Source organism: Hypanus sabinus, chromosome 20, assembly GCF_030144855.1.
Source record: "Hypanus sabinus isolate sHypSab1 chromosome 20, sHypSab1.hap1, whole genome shotgun sequence".
NCBI lineage: Eukaryota > Metazoa > Chordata > Chondrichthyes > Myliobatiformes > Dasyatidae > Hypanus > Hypanus sabinus.
In genome coordinates, this window is record NC_082725.1 from 61,435,641 (window position 1) to 61,458,912 (window position 23,272).

The following is a 23,272-nucleotide window of genomic DNA, read 5'->3' on the forward strand; positions in this document are numbered from 1 at the left end:
AACCAAAAACTAACTTCTACAGTGACTTTTCTTTCCTTAGTGAACATGTCCTTTTTTAGCTAATTTTACATGGAACTTCCACTCTTCACATTTTGGATTCAAGCAGGCTTGAAATATTCAAAAGTCTTGATGGTTCTGCAGTGATGTTTACAGTATCCCCTTCTGCTCACTGGACCCTGGTTCTTGCTCATAGATAGCAAAGTGGCAGGTGGTTCCATGCTCACTTTAAACTTATCAGGGTCCCATTTCCAGATCTGTTTTGATAATCACTACTCAGTTCCCCTACTGTCTTTAACAGACCTCAACCACGTTTCTTGCACTTAAAGCTTATGAGGTTAACTGGAAAATTTGTGTATATCTGTAAAATATCTGTAGTATCTGTGTAATATCTGTAAAAAAAAAGTAAATGACTTTTTTGTGTTTTGGTATTGAAAGGAATACCTGCCATTACTTAAGCATGCTGGAATGTTACTCGATACTGAGTTGTGCCACTCAGCTTGAGTACTTCACAGAGAAGTTTTTAAAACAATGAGTGCAAGAGAACACTAATAATTATTATTGTAGTCATTCAGCAGACAGGTCAGTGTAGTCATAGAATGAGGCAAATTCTAAAGGGAAATTGAACTAGATAATCAAAAATCCTTCCTTGTGTATTTTGTTATAATCTTTAGTTTTCTGATGTTACTCATAATTTTAAACTTAATTCTAAGTGTCAGCTTTTTGAAATCTTAGGCACTTCGATATCCTTATTTTCAAGTGGGCCAAGCTTTAGGTGCTCCTATGCAATATGTTCAGCCACCGCAGATACAGAGAAAAACAATTCAACCTACAGAACACAAGCAAGAAATTTTACCAAAGTATGAGCTTCAATCCCAACCCCAGCCGTCATCTCAATCTCAGCTGAAAGGTACAAATCAACCGTTTCGACAGATACAAATCACACAACAAGCTGTTAACTATCAAGGACCAGAAAAGGAGATGTTGAAATTCAAGCAAACTGGTCTTCCCTCCATTACTAACAACACCTATTTGGTAAGATGTATATTAATTAATAGAACAAGACTCTATTTAATGGATTACATTTGAATGCAAAGGATTGAGTTGAAATGTTAGTGGAAAGCAGTAATTAACCATAAATTAAAAATGGCAGCTGGTCTGTAATTAATTCCTGAACTGAATTGTGCAATACCCCCATGTTCTTCATTCATAACTATGGAAAGAAATTAGAGCTTCAGTTTAAAATTGACTTATGGATAACTTGAGTTAATTACTGCAAATACAGTACACTAGGACATTTTTTGACAATCTACTTCCCTGTATTACAACAACAATTTTGTACCTGGTATCAAAAAAAAACAATATAATTGTCATTGAGCAAGAAAAGAAAATGTCATCCTAGCAATGGCATAACCACAGCAGCAAGATCAGAGGTTCATAAAACATGTTGCTTCCTCAATACCAGGAAGAGCATGAAGGATTGTGGGGCAGGGCAGAGGAGGGGGTTGAATGGATCAGTCATGTTCTACTTTTGAACTATTTGTGTAAATAGGAAACAGTATGGGATCCTACAGTGTCCATTTCAGAATTACTTGAGTGCTATTCAGATGTATATTGAACAATGTTGGAAGCCACTCTGCTTATCTGGATATCATGTTCACACGTTAGATACACAAATGACTTAGTACAAATATTGAAGGTTACATGATCCATATGTGGTAGGTCCTGATTTTTTAATTATATGTTGTTCTTTCTAGAAATTGAATTGCATAGTGTACAAAAAAGTATTACATTATTCTATTCTAAACAACAGCTTGATTAATAATTAAGGAACAGTAGTGGGATTGCTGACTGATGAGTCTAGAGGTTACCAAGGGGTAAATGGGAGTAAATTTGGAGGGAGGTTGCAAAATTCTGCAAGAATTACAGAATAGCAAAAATGGAGAACAATGATAGTTCAAACAGATAGTGGGAAATAGCAGTATAATACAAGACGAGAGAAGTTTTCTAAAGTAGATTTCTCTTATTTTCTCTTAACAATAGTAGAAGCCCTTTGACCCTTTGAGGCTCTCTTGGAGCTTGGAGTAATCCTTTCAATCTCCAATCACCACATTTCCTTGTAATTAGTCAGCTCCAGTCTGATTCTCCTAACCCTCTCCTATTAGGAAAGGGACTCTTTGCGACTCCCACTAACCCCCCCCCCCCCACTTCTTACAACATTTCTCCTTGCAACTGCAGGTAATGCAGTTTCACCTCTTCCCTTCTGAGCATCCATGCACTTATACAATCTTTCCAGGTGAATCAGCAATTCACTTGGACTTCATGCAGTCCAGTGTCCTGCATTCGATATTCACAATATGGTCTCCTTTATATTGAAAACTCAGGTGTCCCTTTGGAACATTTACATTCAGTTGGCAGGAGTGACCCTGAACTACCTGCTACTTTAATTCTCAATTTCTCTTCCCTCTGATCTGTCTGTGACCTTCTGTATTGTCAGTTAAGTCCAGTGCACACTTGAAATACAGAGTGTCATTTTCTGCCTGGCCAATACTAAAGCTGTCTGGACTCATTAGTGAATTTTACAATTTCAAGCAGCTTAACTTCCTCGTCTTTGTCAGTCATCCAACTGTGACATTAGCTTTGCTTGATTATTTTACCCTTTTTTTCTGAAGAGTTGAAGCCAACCCCAGCCTGAGTTCCTGGATTTGTCCCGCTTTGCATTTGGTACTTTCTGTATTCTGTCGTCCACGTGCTTACCCTCTAACTGCTCATATTCACTCATTGATCAGATGACCCTAATGACAGCTTCTTCCTGTGTTCATCCCAAATTTACCCAATTGGACACATCCCCTCCCCCACCCTCCAGTTTTACAAGCTCCTTTTCAGTTCAGCCGAAGGGTCTTTTTGTTTTTAATAAACTGATACTTATAAATACTGAAGGACACTTAACATTTAAAAACATTTAAATAAATTCCGTTTATTAAACATAACATATACGTACTGCCTAATACTTCATTTCTCATAACCATTCCTCTCTATTCAAATGAAAAGAGGCATTAATTATCCTACACAGATTTTAGGAGGTGAACGGAAATTGTTGTAACTTTATGTCCATCATCACTTAATGTTCAGAGTAAAGGTCGGCAAGAAAATTGCCAGTACGTTTGGGACATCAGTATTCACCAATGCACACAGAGAAAGATGATCATTATGTTCATCTCAACAGCAATTTTCCAATGTTGCTGAAAGCTGTAACTTAGAAGGGAAGAAGCTAAGATAAGAGAGAGGTGAAACTTAATGGAATTAAAATTACTGCCTTTTTTTTACTTGTAAGTGATGAAGGTATTGTGATTTTTGTTCCAATGCAAAGACTGAAGTGCAGAAGCAAGCCAAAGGAAGTGAAAATAATGCTATGGGTTTCAAAAGTGGCAGACGTCGATGGGGTCAGATTGCAGTGAAAACTATGGACAGTTGGGATGACTTTGATAGTTCTGACTTTGGAGTATCCTTTTCAAAAAAGGCCACTGTGGTGCCAGTGAAGGAGGAAGGCAATGACAGATATCTTGAAAGGTGCGTCAAGTATATCAAAAAAAATTTTTTAATTGAAACAATATTAGAGTGATTTTCTAAGAATTGTCACTTTTTATTGTTTTGCTATAATGTTTGTTTCAAGGCTTTGATGCGTACTGACTTTATAAAGGACTTTAAGGTTATTTGGTTAGGAAGCAACTTACCCAGACTTGAAACCATGCATCAACATATTTTACTGAACATATACTTTCCATATTTACTTTTCTGGTCTTTTTTATTCAATTGATTCTTTTTTAAGGTTTTTGCATATTTTATGGAAATGTTCAAAATTCCATTCTTCATGGAAGACCCTTTAAAAAGTATACTGTTGGCAGTTTCAAATCTTGTCCATTTTCTATGTATTATTAATTAGATATTTATTGTTTGGATTTCCAGATTGTTCTCTTGTGCAATATCAAAATCCACTGTTCTGATTTGCAGCTCAGCTGAACACAAACAAAATCACAACAGCAGAGGAACAAAAACAGTCCCAAATACCACTGTCCCAAGACTGGATTCTGGCTTATCTGCATCCTCAGCAAGGCAGCATTATTTGAGGCAGTCAAGGTACCTTCCAGGTAAGTAAGAACTTGGAACACTCATCAGCTTGAGGTACATTCTACTGACTCTATGGCATGGAGACAGGCAGCTCTGAAATGCTCCTGATTTAATTATTGATCTCTGATGTATTGGTCCCAGCATAGCAGGCAGGCTTAAGACAACAGTGTAGCAGAAAACTACCAGGCTTGCTATTCAGCAAACACGAGGAAATCTGCATATGCTGGAAATTCAAACAACACACACAAAATGCTGGTGGAACGCAGCAGACCAGGCAGCATCTATAAGGAGAAGCGCTGTCGACGTTTCAGGCCGAGACCCTTTGTCCGGACTAACTGAAAGGAAAGACACTAAGGGTATCTTAGTATCTCTTACTATCTTTCCTTTCAGTTAGTCCTGATGCACCATCAATAACCCACACTGAGACGTAAGGCAAGATATCGGCTTTTATTGACTGGAAGAAGGAACCAGGAGTGAGTGTCCATCATACTATGACCTGGAGACTGAGGCCGAGCGTCAGGCCTCAGATCGCCTTTATACAGGGGCCTGTGGGAGGAGCCACAGGAGCAGTCAGCAGGGGGCGTGTCCAGACAGGCACATAGTTCACCACAAGTCCTGACGAAGGGTCCGGCCCGGAACATCGACAGCGCTTCTCCCTATAGATGCTGCCTGGCCTGCTGTGTTCCACCAGCATTTTGTGTGAGGCTTGCTATTCAAACTACTTTTTGGAGATTAGTCATGCAAGTGGAAGAATGTTGTCTTCATCTTGCATTCCCTGTTGTCACTTCCTTTCCAGATTTGCGTACAAAATGCAGTGGATTCCAGATAATTGGGGCACATCAGGACAAGTACATTTTAGCCCAATTAAGCAGTTAATGACGTTTCAAGGATTCAAAGTACAGTTATTATCAAAGAATGTATAAATTATACCATCTTGAGATTTGTCTGCTTCCAGACACCCACAAAGCAAGAAACCTGAAAAAAAATTGAAGAAAAAAACCAACACCCAATGAGCAGAGAAATAGAAGAAAAATACAAATCATACAAACAACAAAAGCAAGCAACAGCATTCTGAACCAAATTGAGTCCATAAGCCCAAAGCAGCTAGAGTAGTCCCAGAGCCTCATTCTCAGTGCATCACACAGTGGTGCAAATTGTCGCAAAGTTCACAGACATGAAGCAGTCTCACAGAGAGCAGCAGACATCACAGAAGAGCAGGTGGAAACACTCTCCTGCAGTTCCGACACCCTGCCGAGACCCTTCGGCAGGACTGGAGAAAACTCTTTTTTACTTTTCTTCATCTTTTTTTCTCCAGTCCTGCCGAAGGGTCTTGGCCCAAAATATCAACTGTACTTTTTTTCCATAGATGCTGCCTGGCCTGCTGAATTCCTCTAGCATTTTGTGTGTGTTGCTTAGATTTCCAGCATCTGCAGATTCTCTCTTGTTTGTGACTATAAAACTGTATTAGTTCCTAATAATTGTTAATGGAGCAATTCATCCCAAGTATGCTGCTGTGATCTTTGACACTAACAACATTAGTGCAGATGTTTAATGCAGACAATGGACTGCTTTAATGCAATGCTTTCAATGATTGCATCCTCCAAATCTTAATTTTCATTGTAAAATTAAGATGATTGTCAATACTTTCAAATTCTTTGTAGTTCTCTTCTGAAAGAAGATGGCACCAGCGAACAATGCAACCAAGGGCGACATCCTCCAGATGGTTCACAAAACTACTTCTTTCTTCTTTTTTAATGGCTTCTTTTTCTTTCAAATGTGGTCTCCTACTGTTGAAGCCTGTGATCTACATTTTGGTGGTGGGTTTTTGAGTCAATTGAGTGATCTGACACTTTGCAATCTCCGAGGGTGTTCCATGAGGCTTTGAGTGAAATGTGCCTGGTGTGTAGTTTATGTTATGATGTTTTTCTGCTTACTGGTTGATGTTTGTGCAGTTTCTGAGGATTTTGAATTGGGGCACCCTGCAGGAAACTAACACTGAGCTGAACTAGACTCTCAGTACTGTTTTTTTGCTTGGGGAGGGGTTGATGTATTTCTTTGAACAGGACAATGGTGTTCTTTGTTTCGGGGCTGCCGGTTAGGAAGATGCATCTCAGGGTTGTATTCTGCATACATACTTTAATAGTAAATGTACTTTGAATCCTTGAATAGTGTAATCATTTCATTTTCTCTCCTGTCCACTTCTGGCATCTCCAAACCTGAATGCTTGTAACAGCAGTGAGCAAAGCAGTTCTGTATTGTCTTAATGCTTATCTTTTGCTACCTATCAATGACAAAAATTGCTGATTTTTGAACAAATGAACGCAGCTGGCTGTGTAGTGTCTGACAGCCACATCAGTGCACACAACTGATGCTAGTTCGAAACTGTTCGGCAATAGTCTTCTGTGCCAATTAAGTGGCATGGTGTCCCAAATAAATAAAGGGAATCCCGGCTATTTTCTCAATTAAATTTTATTCTTTAAGAGTTGTCCCAAATGGCCCAGTTAATCGGAATCCATTATAAAGCAAGTACAACACCAATGGTTTCTTTAGAACTATACCCTGGTGTAAGGAACAGACTGTTGGAAATCACTAGTATTACTAATGTTATATCAGCCTGGAAAATGCACAGTGCAGTATGTGGTTTTAGGTTTATCCCTGCATTATATGTGAGTGCTATGGGGAGACCATCATTAATATTTTTTGGATCGGGACAAGAAGGGCAGTGTGAGAGCTAAATTCTGAAGGAAGGCAGTTTTTTTAAAAAACTTCTTTGAGTACAAGAAGGGCAAGACTGCGCAGCTGCATGATGTAGACAGGACAGCGCGGACAGTTTAAAAAAAGACTATCCTCTACAGTGAACAGCGGTCAGAGCAGGCAGCGGAGTGAGTGGCAGCAGAGTGTAGGGCTTTGGCTCAACAGGCTTAGGCAGTAACGGGAAGAGGTGAGAGCGAGGCACCAACTCTTTTTTTCCCCTCGGCGAATCGGCCCAACGGACAGAGGAACAGCAGGGCTCACACAGCCAATGGTACGAGCTAACAGTTTAAAAAGTTTGTGTGTTTGGTGAGGTAAGTGGGTGAGTAGACTTATTTTTCCTGTTTCATTCCTGTAGAATTAGGTAGCATGTTTGTAGGGTTAATACTGTTACATACCCCATAACTGGGTTAACAGACCAGCAGAAATGTAATGATACGTTGGAGTCTGGTGGTACTGTAACTAAAGGTGTTTATTAGTAAACTAAACAATACAGTATCAAAAATGCCAATATACATATAAAACAGGTTAGCAATGATAAAAACAGAAGTGTAGGAATAATAATCAATGGTAAAAAACAAGCTCTATCAAAGTCTAGGGGTAAATGAATTGTCATAAGAGGTTATAGTTCAGTTCATGCTGAAGTAGTTGTTGTGTTGCAATGTTGGGGAGAGAGAGAGAAAGGGAGCGAGCGAGCAAGAGATGAGCAGCTGCAGCAGGCAAACCTTCCATTGTCTTCTTGTTCCATTGTACCATTGGAGTCACCGATCATGACCCTTCTGTTCCAGGCTAGACCGTTCTTCAGTGATGGACTCGACACCCAGGCAAGGGTGGACACACACACAAGTCCCCACCAGTCTGCCTTCATCCACCATGCTCCGGACTGATTCTCCTGAACTGATCCTCCAGGCCCCCACCTTCCTGTGGGTGCACAACACTCTTTCAGTGTCCACTGGTTTGTCTGAGCGTGTCTCCCCAGACCCATCTTTTATCCCCACTGACGGGGTATCAGCCATCCATCAACTCAACATGACCATGTCCATCAAACTAGTCCACTCCCTGCTGTCTCAGCAAGAATGTTAACGAGCAAAGAGGTATCCTTGTAGCAAAAGGTAAATAATCAGTGAAGAAACCATAATACATAAATCATCCGTCTCTCTCTCTCTCTTATCTGTAGCAGATGCCTCTACCTCTATTCTTCGTCTCTCTCATTAGCAGCATAGTTCCCAGGGGGGCGTGGGGGGGAGGTCAACTCTGGACCCCATTTCCATCTGGTTTGTTCAGCACACATAACAGTACTTTGTTCAGGGTGTCAGATATGGGAATCCTGGGAGACCTCCAGCCTCTCTGATGGCCACATCTGTGCCAGGTACACCGAGATGCAGCTCCTCAGAGAACATGTTAGGGATCTGGAGCTGCAGCTTGATGACCTACTGCTTATTAGGGAAAGTGAAGAGGTGATAGACAGGAGCTACAGGGAGGTAGTCATCCCTAGGCTACAGGGGTCAGAAAACCGGGTGACTGTCAGGAGAGGGAAGGAAAATGCCCTGATAGTGGAGAGCACCCCTATGGCTGCCCCCCTCAGCAACAAGTATATCATTTTGGATGCTGTTGAGGGGGATGACCTGACAGGGGAAGGCCATGGTGACCGGGTCTCTGGCACTGAGCCTGGCGCTGTTGTGAAGGAAGGAGAAAAGGAATGTGGTAGTCATTGGAGATTCCATAGTCAGGGGAACAGACAGGAGACTCTGTGAGCCTGATAGAGTTACCCGCATGGTGTGTTGCCTCCCAGGTGCCAGGGTACGGGATGTGTTACGTACCTAGTAATGGGTTAAAAAGAACCAGCAGAAATGGACACACCTGGAGTCTGAGTCTTACGTTATAAACTGTATTTTATTAGTAACTACTTGAATAAAGTAATATAAAACAAGATAAAGTAAACAGGTTAGCAGACCATATGCATATATATAGGTAAGTAAATAAGGATCCTAAGTTTCCCCAGCTCAGGTGATTAGGTGATACAGTCTTATGGTGGTATGGTAAATAATCAGTTCAGTTCTGGAATTTGGTTTGAATAGAGTTGGAAAGAGAGAGTTAGAGTATTGGTTTATCTTCCAATGCCAGTGCCAATGCCAATCCTCCACATCATCCTCCTGTTCCCAAAACTTACTTAAAAGTCACCAACTTGTGACCACAGAAAAGGGGATACCATCTTCTGTGGTGGAGTTATTAACCCCAGACCAGGGTTAAACACACCAATAGCTCCCCACCGGTCACCCCTTTGTCCACATTGTGAGCAAAAACCTCACCCTTGTCGTGGGCACACAAAACTCACCAGTGTCCTCCTTGCCTCTGGAGTCATGTGTCTCCTGTGTGTCTTGTGTGTCTCTGGTGTGTGTTTGATTAAAAAAGTCAACTGATCTTGTATATATTCAAGTGCTGAGGACGAACTGTCCATCCTATAGCTCCGCCTTTCAGTTTCCAAGGCAACTCACCGACACTCTCTCTCTTGTCCCTGTTGCTGAGTTAGTACACAAGCTGTTTGCTCCCTCTCTCTCTCGTTTAAAGGAACAGTCCACTTTAGAATAATCCTTCAGATCTTGTTACAGATGTCTCAGATTGGGTCCAGAATATACTGAAGGGAGAGGGCGAGCAGCCAGCTGTCTTGCAACATGTTGGTACTAATCACATAGATAGGAAAAGGGAGGAGGTCCTGAAGAGAGATTTCCGAGAGTTAGGAAGGAAGCTGAGAAGTAGGACCTCCAGGGTAGTAATCTCAAGATTGCTACCTGTGCCACGTGCTAGCTAGGCAATAATAGTAAAATCAGGCAGATTAATGAGTGGAGGGGGCAAGGGTTCAGATTCTTTGATCATTGGGATCTCTTCTGGGGGAAGTATGACCAGTTCAAAAAGGACAGGTTACACCTGAACCCGAAGGGCACCAATATCCTGGCGGGAAGGTTTAATAGAGCTGTTAGGGAGGGTATAAACTAATTTGGCAGGGGGATGGGAACCGGAATGATAGAGCGGAGGAGGGGGAAAACTGAAATAAATCTAAGATAGTGAGCAGTAAAGATGTCAGGAAGGACAGGCAGGTGATGGGGCAAATTTGCAGCCATTGGGATGAGTTGCAGTGCAATCAAAGTGAAAAGTACCAAATACTGGACTTAAGGTGTTATACTTAAATGCACACAGCATAAGGAATAAGGTGGATGATCTTGTTGTACAGCTACAGATTGGCAGGTATGATGTTGTGGCCATCACTGAGACGTGGCTAAAGGATGCATGTCTCTGGGAGCTGAATATCCAAGAATACACAGTGTATCAGAAGGATAGGCAGGTCAGCAGAAGGGGTGGTGTGGCTTTATTGATAAGAAATTATACTAAATCATTAGAAAGAGTTGGCATAGGATCGGAAGGTGCAGAATCTTTATGGGTTGAGCTAAGAAATCTCAGGGGTAAATGGACCCTGATGGCAGTTATATACAGGCCTCCTAACAGCTGCAGTGATGTGGACTACAAATTACAACTGAAAATAGAAAAGGCTTGCCAGAAGGGCAGTGTTATGATAATTGTGGGGGATCTTAACATGGGAGTGGATTGGGAGAATTTGTAGAATATCTACGAGATGGCTTTTTAGAACAGCTTGCTGTTGAGCCCACTAGGGGATCGGCCGTACTGGATTGGGTATTGTGTAATGAACCAGAGGTGATTAGAGAGATTGAGGTGAAGGAACCCTTAGGAGACAGTGATCATGATTGAGTTCACTGTGAAATTTAAGAAAGAGAAGCCGAAATCCAATGTGTCGGTATTTCAGTTGAGTAAAGGAAATTACAGTGGCATGAGAGAGGAACTGGCCAAAGTTGGAAAGGGACACTAGCGGGAAGGACGGCAGAGCAGCAGTGGCTGGAGTTTATGTGAGAAGTGAGGAAGGTGCAAAACAAATATATTCCAAGAAAGAAGAAATTTTTGAATGGAAAAAGGATGCAACCGTGGCTGACAAGAGAAGTCAAAGCCAAAGTAAAAGCAAAGGAGAGGGCATACAAGGAAGCAAACATTAGTGGGAAGACAGAGGATTGGGAAGTTTTTAAAAGCTTACAAAAGGAAACTAAGAAAGTCATTAACTATATAACCATATAAAAATTACAGCACGGAAACAGACCATCTTGGCCCTTCTAGTCCATGCCGAACGCTTACTCTTACCTAGTCCCACTGAGCCGCACTCAACCCATAACCCTTCATTCCTTTCCTGTCCACATACCTATCCAATTTTACTTTAAATGACAATACTGAACCCGCCTCTACCACTTCTACTGGAAGCTCGTTCCACACAGCTACCACTCTCTGAGTAAAGAAATTCCCCCTCATATTACCCTTAAACTTTTGCCCCGTAACTCTCAACTCATGTCTTCTTGCTTGAATCTCCCATACTCTCAATGGAAAAAGTCTATCCACATCAACTCCATCTATCCCCCTCATTATATTAAATACCTCTATCAAGTCCCCCCTCAACCTTCTATGCTCCAAAGAATAAAGACCTAACTTGTTCAACCTTTCCCTGTAACTTAGGTGCTGAAACCCAGGTAACATTCTAGTAAATCTTCTCCATACTCTCTCTATTTTGTTGACATCTTTCCTATAATTCGGTGACCAAAACTGTACACAATACTCCTTACCAATGCCTTGTACAATTTTAACATTACATCCTAACTCCTGTGCTCAATGCTCTGAATTATAAAGGCCAACATACCAAAAGCTTTCTTCACCACCCTATCCACATGAGACTCCACCTTCAGGGAACTATGCACCATTATTCCTAGATCACTCTGTTCTACTGCATTCTTCAATGTCCTACCTACCATTTACCATGTATGTCCTATTTGGATTATTCCTACCAAAATGTAGCACCTCACACTTACCAGCATTAAACTCCATCTGCCATCGTTCAACCCACTCTTCTAACTGGCCTAAATCTCCCTGCAAACTTTGAAAACCTACTTCATTATCCACAACACCACCTACCTTAGTATCATCTGATCCAATTTACCACCCCATCATCCAGATCATTAATGTATATGACAAACAACATTGGACCCAGTACAGATCCCTGAGGCACACCACTAGTCACCGGCCTCCAACCTGACAAACTGTTATCCACCACTACTCTCTGGCAGCTCCCATCCAGCCACTGTTGAATCCATTTTACTACTTCAATATTAATACCTAACGATTGAACCTTCCTAACTAACCTTCCGTACGGAACCTTGTCAAAGGCCTTACTGAAGTCCATATAGACAACATCCACTGCTTTACCCTCGTCAACTTTCCTCGTAACCTCTTCAAAAAATTCAGTAAGATTTGTCAAACATGACCTTCCACGCACAGATCCATGTTGACTGTTCCTAATCAGACCCTGTCTATCCAGATAATTATATATACCATCTCTAAGGATACTTTCTATTAATTTACCCACCACTGACGTCAAGCTGACAGGCCTATAATTGCTGGGTTTACTCTTAGTACCCTTTTTAAACAATGGAACCACATGAGCAATACGCCAATCCACTGGCACCATCCCAGTTTCTAATGACATTTGAAATATTTCTGTCAGAGCCCCTGTTATTTTTACACTAACCTCCCTCAAGGTCCTAGGGAATGTCCTGTCAGGACCCAGAGATTTATCCACTTTTATATTCCTTAAAAGCACCAGTACTTCCTCCTCTTTAATTGTCATAGTTTCCATAACTTCCCTACTTGTTTTCCTTACCTTACACAATTTAATATCCTTCTCCTTAGTGAATACCGAAGAAAAGGAATTGTTCAAAATCTCCTCCATTTCTTTTGGCTCCACACATAGCTGTCCATTCTGATTCTCTAAGGGACCAATTTTATCCTCACTATCCTTTTGCTATTAATATAACTGTAGAAACCCTTCGGATTTATTTTCACCTTACTTGCCAAAGCAACCTTTAGAGGGAAAAGATGAAAGGAAGCTAGCAAATAATATCAAAGAGGATACTAAAAGCTTTTTCAAGTATGTAAAGAGTAAAAGACAGGTGAGAGTAGATATAGGACCGATAGAAAATGATGATGGGGAAATTGTAATGGGAGATAAGGAGATGGCAGAGGACCTGACCAAGTATTTTGTATCAGTCTTCACTGAGGAAGTCATCAGCATCAGGGAAGTGAAGTGTGCGCAGTCACAATTACGACAGAGAAAGTACTCAGAAAGCAGAATAGTTTAAGGGTAGATAAATCTCCTGGACCAGATGGAATGCACCCTCATGTTCTGAAGGAAGTAGCTGTGGAGATTGTAGAGGCATTGACCTTTCAGAAGTCAATAGATTCTGGCATGGTTCCGGAGGACTGGAAGATAGCAAATGTCACTCCGCTATTTAAAAAGGGGGCAAGGAAGCAAAAAGGAAATGATAGACCTGTTAGCTTGACATTGGTGGTTGGGAATTTTTTTGGAGTCGATTGTCAAGGATGAGGTTATGGAGTACTTGGAGGCATATGACAAGATAGGCAGAAATCAGCATGGTTTCCTTAAGGGGAAATCCTGCTTGACAAACCTAGTGCAATTTTTTGAGGAAATTACAAGTAGGCTAGGCAAGGGAGATGCAGTGGATGTTGTGTATTTGGATTTTCAGAAGGCCTTTGACAAATTAAGAGCTCGTGGAATTATGGGAAAGTTACATATGTGGATAGAGCGTTGGCTGATTGGCAGGAAACAGAGAGTGGGAATAATGGGATCCCATTCTGGTTGGCTTCCGGTTACCAGTGGTGTTCCACAGGGGTCCGTGTTGGGGCTGCTTCTTTTTACGTTGTATATCAACGATTTGGATTATGGCTTTGTGGCTAAGTTTGCTGATGATACAAAGATAGGTGGAGGGGCCAGTAGTGCTGAGGAAACAGAGAGTCTGCAGAGAGACTCAGATAAATCAGGAGAATGGGCAATGAAGTGGAAAGTGATATACAATGTTGGAAAGTGTATGGTCATGCACTTTGGTATTAGAAATAAATGGGCAGACTATTATTTAAATAGGGAGAGAATTCAAAGTTCTGCAATGCAACGGGACTTGGGAGTCCTCGTGCAGGATACCCTTAAGGTTAACCTCCAGTTTGAGTCGGTGGTGAAGAAGACGAATGCAATTTTGGCATTCATTTCTGGAGGAATAGAGTATAGGAGCAGGGATGTGATGTTGAGGCTCCATAAGGCATACTGTGTGCACTTTTGGGCTCCTTATTTAAGAAAGGATGTGCTGATGTTGAAGAGGGTTCAAAGAATATTCACTAGAATGATTCCGGGAATGAGAGGGTTAACATATGAGGAACGTTTGACCGCTCTTGGACTGTACTCCTTGGAGTTTAGAAGAATGAGGGGGGACCTCATAGAAACATTTCGTATGATGAAAGGGATGGACAGAGTGGATGTGGCAAAGTTGTTTCCCATGGTGGGGGAGCACATGACTTAAGGATTGAAGGGCACCCATTCACAACAGAGATGCAAATAAATTTTTTTAGACAGAGGGTGGTGAGTCTGTGGAATTTGTTGCCACGGGCAGCAGTGGAGGTCAAGTCATTGGGTGTATTTAAGGCAGAGATTGATAGGTATCTGAGTAGCCAGGGCATCAAAGGTTATGGTGAGAAGGCGGGGAAGTGAGACTAAATGGGAGAATGGATCAGTTCATGATAAAATGGTGGAGCAGACTCGATGGGCTGAATGGCCAACTTCTGCTCCGTTGTCTTATGGTCTAATATACATCCTGAATTGCCCATGGGAGGGCAATGTTGAGCCACTTTTTGAAACATTACTGTCCATCAGAGAAGCAATATTTCTTGAATCAGAATCAGGTTTAACAAAACTAGCGTATGTCATGAAATTTGTTATTTTGTGGCAGCAGTCCATTGCAATACATAGTATTAAAAACTATACATTACGATAAGAAGTATATATTTGAAAATTAAATAAGTCATGCAAAAAGAGAACAATAAAAATACTGAGATAATGTTCAAGTGTTCATTGTCCATATGTAAATCTCTTGGCAGAGGGGAAGAAAAGTCCAAATAAAATTTATAATCAGAGTACATACGTGCCACCACATACAATGCAGAGATTCTTTTTCCTGTGGGCATGCTGAGCAAATCTATAGATCAGTAACTGTAAACAAGATCAATGACAACAAACCATACAAATGAAAATTGAATAAATAGCAATAATTAACGAGCGTGAAATAACAAGATAAAAAGTCCTTAAAGTGAGACCATCAGTTGTAGGAACAGAAATAGAATGAGTGTAGTTATTCCCTTGTTCAAGAGTCTGATGGCTGAGGGGTAGTAACTGTTCTTAAACCTGGTGGTTCAACTCCTGAGGCACTTGTACTTTTAAACTGATGCAGCAGTGAGAAAAGAGCATGGGCTGGGAGGCGAGGATCTTTGATGATGGATGCTGTTCTTCTACGACAATGTTTCATATAGATGTACCCAATGGTTGAGAGTGCTTTACCTGTGATGTACTGAGCCGAATTCACTACCTTTTGTAGAATTTTCTACTCAAACACATTGGTGTTTCCATACCAGGCTATTATGCAGCCAGTCAGCACACTTTCTACCACTCATCTATAGAAGTCCGCCAAGGTTTTTGATGACATGCCAAATCTACGCAGACTTGTGAGGAAGCAGAGGTGCTGTAATGCTGTCTTTGCAATTGTATTTATATGGTGGGTCCAAGACAGGTCCTCTGAGATAGTGACTCTCTCCACCTCTGATTTTCCAATGAGTACTGGCTCATGGGCCTATGGTTTCCCCATGCTGAAGTCTACAATCAGTTCCTTGGTCTTATTGACATTGGGTAAGAGGTTGTTGTTACCACACCACTCAGCCAAATTTTCAATTACCACCCACAACACAGTGGTGTCATCAGCAAACCTTTATACGATATTGGAGCTATACTTCACCACATAGTTATAGGTGTAAACCGAGTAGAACGGGACTAAGCACATATCCCTGTGGTGCTCCTGTGCTGATAGAGCTTATGGAGGAGATGTTTTTCTCAATCCGAACTGATTGGGGTCTGCAAGTGAGGAAATCAGGATCCAATTATACAAGGAAGAAGCTGTTTCTGAAACATTGAGTGTGTGTCTTCAGGCTCCTGTACCACCACCTTGATGGTAGCAATGAGAAGAGGGCATTTCCTAGGTGATGGTTGTCCTTAATGATGAATACTTGCTGCTTTTTTTGAGGCATTGACTTTTGAAGATGTCCTCAATGCTGAGAAGGCTAGTGCTCATGATGGTGCTGGTAGAGTTTACAACTTTCCACAGCTGTTTCCAATTCTGTTCAGTGGCCCCTGTATACCAGACAGTGATGCAGCCAGTTAGAATGCTCTCCATGGTGCATCTTTAGAAATTTACAGTGTCTTGGGTGACATACCAATTCTCCTCAAAGTCCTAATGAAATATAGCTGCTGTTGTACCTTCTTTGTAATTACATCAATATGTTGAGCCCAAGATGGATCCTCAGAGATGTTGACACCCAGGAACTTGAAACTGCTCTCCCTTTCCATTTCTGATCCCTTGATGAGGACTGGTGTGTGTTCCCTTGACTTCTATTTCTAAAGTCCACAATCAATTCCTTAGTCTTACTGACATTGAGCGCAAGGTTGTTACTGTGACTTGATTCAACTAGCTGATCTCACTCCTGTATGCTTCCTCTTCACCTTCCAAAATTCTGCCAACTATAGTTGTGTTGATGGCAAATTTACAGATAGCATTTGAGCTGTGCCTAGCCACATAAGTGTAGGTGTAGAGAGAGTAGAGCAATGGGCTAAAACACATCCAGTGTTGATCGTCAGTGAGGAGATGTTATTTCCAATCCACACAGACTGCAGTCTCCCAGAGAGGAAATCAAAGATCCAGTTGCCAAGGGAAGGCACAGAGACCCAAGGTTTGGAGCTTGTTGATTAGACTGAGGGTATGATTGTGTTGAACACCGGACTGTAATTAATAAACAGCAGCCTGATGTAGGTATTGCTATTGTCCAGGTGATCCAAGGCTGAGTGGAGAGCCAGTGATATTGCATCTACTGTGGACCTATTGTGGCAATAAGGAAATTAGTGGGTCCCAGGTCCTTGCTGAGGCAGGAGTTGATTCTAGCCATGACCAATATTTTAAAACACTTAATCACAGTAGACATGAGTGCCACTGGGCGATAGTCATTGAGGCAACTCATCCTGCTCTTCTTGCTCGCTGGTATGATTGCCACTCTTGTGAAGCAGGTGGGAACCTCCAACTGCAGTAGTGAGAGATTGAAGACATCCTTGAATACTCCTGCCAATTGGTTGGCACAGATTTTCAGAGTCCTACCAGCTAACACCATATTCGCCTGACACCTTACAAGGTTTCATCCTCTTGAAAGATGTTTTGACTTGGCTTCTGAGACAGAGATCACAGGGCTACCAGCTGCTGCAGAGGTGTAGCTTTATTCTTCCTTTCCAAACATGAATAAAAGGTGTTGAGCTCATTTGGGAATGAAGCATCACAGCCATTCATAATGTTAGGCTCCACTTTGTAGGAAGTAATAGCCTGCAAACCCTGCTGGAGTTGGAGCATCTGATTCCATCTCCTACCTCAATGGGAATTGTTTTCTCCCCCTTAAAATAGACTTCCATAGGTCGTACATGGACTTCTTGTATAGTTCCAGATCACTGAGTTTAAATGCCACAGATCGAACCCTCAGCAGCCTGCAAATCTCCTGGTTTTTCCACGGTTTTTGGTTTGGGTATGTCTGGTATGTTCTCAAAGGCACATGCTCATCCACAGAGGTCCAGACTTGGGAGTCCTCGTACAGAATTCCCTAAAGGTTAATTTGCAGGTTGAGTCAGTGGTGAAGAGGGCAAATGCATTGTTAGCATTCATTTTAACAGGACTAGATTATAAGGCATTGGAGTATTGTGAGTAGTTTTATGCCCTGTATTTAAGAATGGATGTACTGACACTGGAGAGGGTTCAAAGGAGGTTCACAAGAATGATTTTGGGAATTAAATGCTTATCATGTGAGGAACAATTGATGACTTTGGGCTGTACTCACTGGAGTTTAGAAGAATGAGTGGGGATCTCATTGAAACCCATCAAGTGTTAAAAGGCCTGTATAGAGTAGATGTGGAGGCAATGTTTCCTATGGTGGGGGAGTCTAGGACCAGAGAGCACAGTTTCAGAATGGAGGGATGTCCATTTAGAACAGAGATGAGGAGGAATTCCTCTAGTCAGAGGGTGGTGAATCTGGAATTTGTCACCACAGGCCATTGGGGAAGCCAGGTCAGTGGGTGTATTTAAGACGGAGGTTGATTAGTCAGGACATGAAAGGTTGCAGGGAGAAAGCAAGAGAATGGAGTTGAGAGGGAAATGGATCAACTATAATGAAATGGGGAATAGACTGGATGAGCCAAATGAACTAATTCTGCTCCAAGTTCATATTGGTCTTGATCAAGCTGGTGCCAACTGTGCATATTCATTCAGACTCAAAGATCAATCCATGAATATTGTAAAGTCTACTGACTCAAAGTGCTCCTCTGCCTCTCTTGACCACACTTTCTTTGTCCCCACTGATACTACAGACTTAGTTCCTTCTTAGTTACTGGGAGCAGAGCTACAGCCAAATGATCAGATTTTCCAAAATGTGGCATGGGATGGCACAGTAAGCTTTCTTGATGCTGGTATAATAGTGGTCAATAGTGTTGGTTTCTCTGGTTCCACAGGTGATATATTGGTGGTGGTCATTCAGACACTTCTTAAAGCTATCCTGGTTAAAACCTTTTTTGCAACGATAGAGAAAGCATCAATGTGCATAGTTTCGTGCCTGCTGATTTACAGGTCTGAGTTCCTCCAGTGCCAGCTTGTCATAGGCCTGAGGTGGAATGTACACTTCTACCAGGATGCAGGTCTAAGTAAGGATGTATTGTAAATTGGAGTTAGGACAGCAAATAGAATCATTTTCATATGCACTAGACAATACAGGACATGTGTTTAAAGAGCTTAGTGATGGATGCCCCACCATTTTGTAGTTGGAATACACTGTATGCGTGCTAGTCCATGTAACCAAAGAGCTGCCTCCCCCCAGGACCATTCTAAATCTTTTCTGCATCCTTTCCTTCCTTCATATCTTATGGTGCAGCAATCTTTTAACCAGAATTAGATGCAATGTCCTTGTTGAGCCAAAATTAGATGTCATGCCCTTGTTGTGGTTGTTTAATAAATATTTTATATAACTCCTTGGGGTACACCCTGTACTATGATATTCTGGCAATGGATGGGATGTTAGTCATGAGAAATGCTGTGTGTTTCTGGAGAGTTCTTTAACATATTCTTGACCTATTACTTGCAAATGATGGAAAAGTAAGATGGAGTCAAGTCCCCTGATGCAGAACCCTCAACTTCTGCTCTGGTAGCCGTTATTAGTCTTGTTAAATTTGTGTTCAATACTGACCTCACCTCCCCACAACCATCCTCTCAATCCCAACTCCTCAGATGCTAAAAGTGGGAGATTCATTATTGGTGGTAACATTGAATAGATTAGATTCTCATGTTGGGTAGTGTTGAACCATCAGAGAAGCAAGATTTCAGAACCAATAATAAATTTTTGAAATGTCCCATTGAAGATGATTGAATGTGTTTCTCTCTCCTTTCAGACAGCAGTATCAATAAATATATTTATATTATTAATATTTATAGTATCAATATTAATAATGTTGCAGTCTGCCCTTCACTAGTACTTAGTTAGGTTCCAGGGGAAGGGCAACTTGGGCACTTTACACTAAACCTGAGCAATAAATAGGCTTAGCTTTGTAATTATTATTAGATGCAATAAAGATACAGAATGAAATAAAGCAGAAGTAATGAGCCTATGACACATGACAGATTGCTAACATGAGTGAGAACTAGGCTGATTAAATAATGTTCCAAAGAAGTAAAAAGGGAAATGGAAGAACCACACAGAGCATGAAATGTCTGACAACAAATATATTCTTTTTTCTGTTTGTCATAGAATGTGAGTATACAGGAAAACAGGGACTGCATGGTAGCATAGTGGTTAGCACAACACTTTTCAGTACTAGTGACCTGGGTTCATTTCCCGTTGGTGTCTGTAAGGAGTTTGTACGTTCTCTCCCCGTAACCACATGGGTTTCTTCCAGATGCTCCAGTTTCCTCCCACAGCCTAAAGAGATACTGGCTGGTAGGTTAATTGGTCATTGTAAATTATCCCATGATTAGTCTAGAATTAAATTGGGAGACTGCTGGGCAGCTCAGCTTGCTGTATCTTACTGTATCTCAATAAACAAATAAATAAATAAAACTAAAGTTTGGAGCAGATTCAATGGACCAGATGACCTAATTCTGCGCCTATATCTAATGGTAAATTTCATTTCATAAAGAGAGGGTCAACTAATGAGAAACCAAAATGGGACTTTTCTCAAGGAGACAGATGCTAAGTAAGTATTTTATCTATTAAATCTTTACCAAGGAAAAATAAAAGTACTGCTAAAATCTTAACAAAGGCAGGTTTAGTTGAAACCCTGGATGGGCTAAACCTGATAGAGGAGGTGTTAGATCCTCGTGTGGATAAATCACCTGGTCCAGATGAAACAAATCCCAAGTGGCTAGGGAAGAAAGATGACAAGTGACAAAGGCATTTTTAAGACACTTTTATCGAAGTGTAAAAACTCATGAGGACATAGATAGGAGTGAATGCATTGTTTTTTTTTCCCATTGTTGGGGAGTCAATTAAAAGGCACAAGTTTGAGGTGAGAGGCAACTGATTTCATAGGAACTTGAGGGACAACTTTTTTTTTACAGCATGTTGTACATAAGTGGACTGAGCTGCCAGAAGATGTGGTTGGTTGAGGCAACTACAGTAACAATATTTAAATGGCAGCTGAACCATGAATATTTGGAAATGAAATGAATTTGAATTACAGGTGGGATTGAAGGATATGAGGTATTGTCGGCTGAAGAGCAAGTGTAAGTAGCTGATCTCAAATGAAATCTGAAATCCTTCACTCCTATTCTGATATTTTAGACTTCATTCTTCCTTTCCCATCTGCATCTCAAGATAAACCTTCAATTCTCTTCTTGCTGATCACACATCAGTTGCATCAAGCTACTTTTCCTGATTACTGCCATTTCACAACCCTTTCCTTTTGTTTTATCTGCCCTCCCTCAGTTCATTTCTAAACATTTACAATTCTTATAAAAGTTTGCTAACCAGAAATATTGTTTCCCTTTCTAAAGACACTGAGTTGTTCCAACTTTTCTGTTTCTGTCTCATAGTTCCAGTGCCTGCTGTATTTTGCTTTGCCCTCCATAGCCTGACACAATCCCAAGTATTTATTAGTATGTGACCTTGCTGAGCTTGTGCAATCATTTCCCACCTCACTGTGTACAAGTTACTTCCTTTGCCAGTTGCTAAATGCAGTCGGCATCCTGGCTGGTGACTATGAAGATCAAATTATGACAGTTTTCATCGCCACAGACCAGGCAGCCTCTATTTCTTGTACTCCTGAAAAGGAGTTGAGAATTGTTCTGATAAGACAGCAGAGGAAAAATGTAGTGCATACAGGAATTCTTTGCAGTTTCACTTGGACAGAATTGAGGACAGATGCAGAACTTAATGTGAGGATCTGGATTAAGTCTACAAAGAGCCATAATTAAACACTGCAACCTGTCAGTAACTGTTGCCTTTCTAGGACTCCAGCACTCTAGGCATGTAAAAATGGACAGATAAATTGCCCTCCTCCAGCTCTTTGTAGTTCCCTGTTGTTGTGGAACAGCTTTTCTTACAGGAAAGAATGAAAAGCTTCATTGATTCTTGTCCAGTTTATTGGAAGATGTTACCGTTGTGAATGACAGCGTGTATGTGTGTGAAATTTGCAGTAGTAATACGTGTGAGACAAAGTATGTAAATAGAGGTTTGAGTCCTGGGATATATTTGTGGTGTGTGCATGTGCACATGCCTTTATGAGAATGCTGGGGAGTTGGCTATAAATGATGAATCAGCAAGATAACATCACTTACTCTGATATCAGAGAAATGACTTGAAATAGTTAATAATAAACTCAACATGCATCTACCCCACTCACCAAATAAAACTCGAGAGATCTATACAATGATGTGATAATCTCCACAAACTAAATCTATCATGTATTTTTACGATCAGCTCCAACATGATTGCTTCAAGCATTTCAGTCTGAATACTATTATCAGAATTTAACAAATGTAAACCACACTATATGAGTTGAATTTCTCAACTTTCTTTCAGGGATACATTTTAAGAACACGTCAGTGGCAGGAGGAAATAAAGAGCATAGCAAAGCACTAGGAGTTATTGGTGGAGGAACATCTGTTGGTAGAATTAATGCAGGTAAGTAAGACAGTAGGATAATCGATTGATTATAAATTGTTTCCATATTGGGAAATCATTGAATAATACAGCACAAGATTATTTGGGAGCTTCTTTTTCTCTTCAAATAGTTATCTTGTTCCTTTATTTTAAATTACCATTGAATTAGCAAATCGAACATCAGTGCAAAGAGAAACTACTAACCTTTCTGGTCAATGATCTTTTACCAGAGCTAATTCTGCTGAAAGGTCTCTGCATGTAAATATTAACTCTGCATTTTCGTTCTTCACAGATGCTGCCTGATCTGATTATTTTCAGCATTTTTATCTTTATTTGAATTGTAGTTTTATGCTCTTTGATTACTGCTAATTTATTATTTGCCTTGTGAACATAGGCATATATCACATTAATTAAAGAGCAGATAATGTTGCTGTATTGTGAATTCACTGTACTGTTACAAATGAGATTGGAACAAGATTTTACATCACTTAATATTAAATCTACAGAATGAACTGTAGTTCAATGTAAATATAAATAAATACAAGTTTATATTATGTTGTTACAGGGAATCTAGGAGTGTTTGGTTCAGATAATACAACTGGCGGTTATATTCCATCCTTTTTCAAAAAGGAAGTGGGATCAGCAGGGCAGAGAGTTCAATTTGCTTTTGGTGGACCTTCTGGCAGTAAGTATTTATTTCTGCCTCAATCTTCGAACATCATTTACACAGTAGTTTATTTTTCAAGCCAGAATAAATTTGTGAGGGCTTATTAAACAATCAACAAAGATTGTGGAAGAACTAATACTTTTGAAACTATAGAAATTTATAAGAGTGCAAGCAGTGAAATATTTTCTATTATGACAAATTGGTCTCAAGTTTATTAATAAACAGTTTATTATGGGGAAAGGGAAAAGAAGATTTTAAATGGGTTTTGAAATATGAAATACTTCATCAAAATAATGATGCAGTAAATAATGGAAAAGTTAGAATTAGCCCACCTTA

At 40.7% G+C, this 23,272-nt stretch overlaps 1 protein-coding gene across 7 annotated transcripts in view; it reads left to right on the forward strand.

Moving 5' to 3' along the window:
* The window catches only part of mak (male germ cell-associated kinase), a 97,368-nt gene that overhangs the window by 64,081 nt on the left and 10,015 nt on the right, over positions 1-23,272 (forward strand). For 6 of the 7 annotated variants that reach the window (XM_059945601.1, XM_059945602.1, XM_059945605.1 and 3 more), the window contains 5 exons: positions 733-1,032; positions 3,368-3,567; positions 4,009-4,145; positions 22,189-22,290; positions 22,835-22,954. In XM_059945601.1, coding sequence (XP_059801584.1) covers positions 733-1,032; positions 3,368-3,567; positions 4,009-4,145; positions 22,189-22,290; positions 22,835-22,954 — 859 coding nt within the window. Of the gene's footprint in view, positions 1-732; positions 1,033-3,367; positions 3,568-4,008; positions 4,146-20,848; positions 20,892-22,188; positions 22,291-22,834; positions 22,955-23,272 lie in introns of those variants that run through there. The other variant, XR_009507116.1, reaches the window with a different exon arrangement.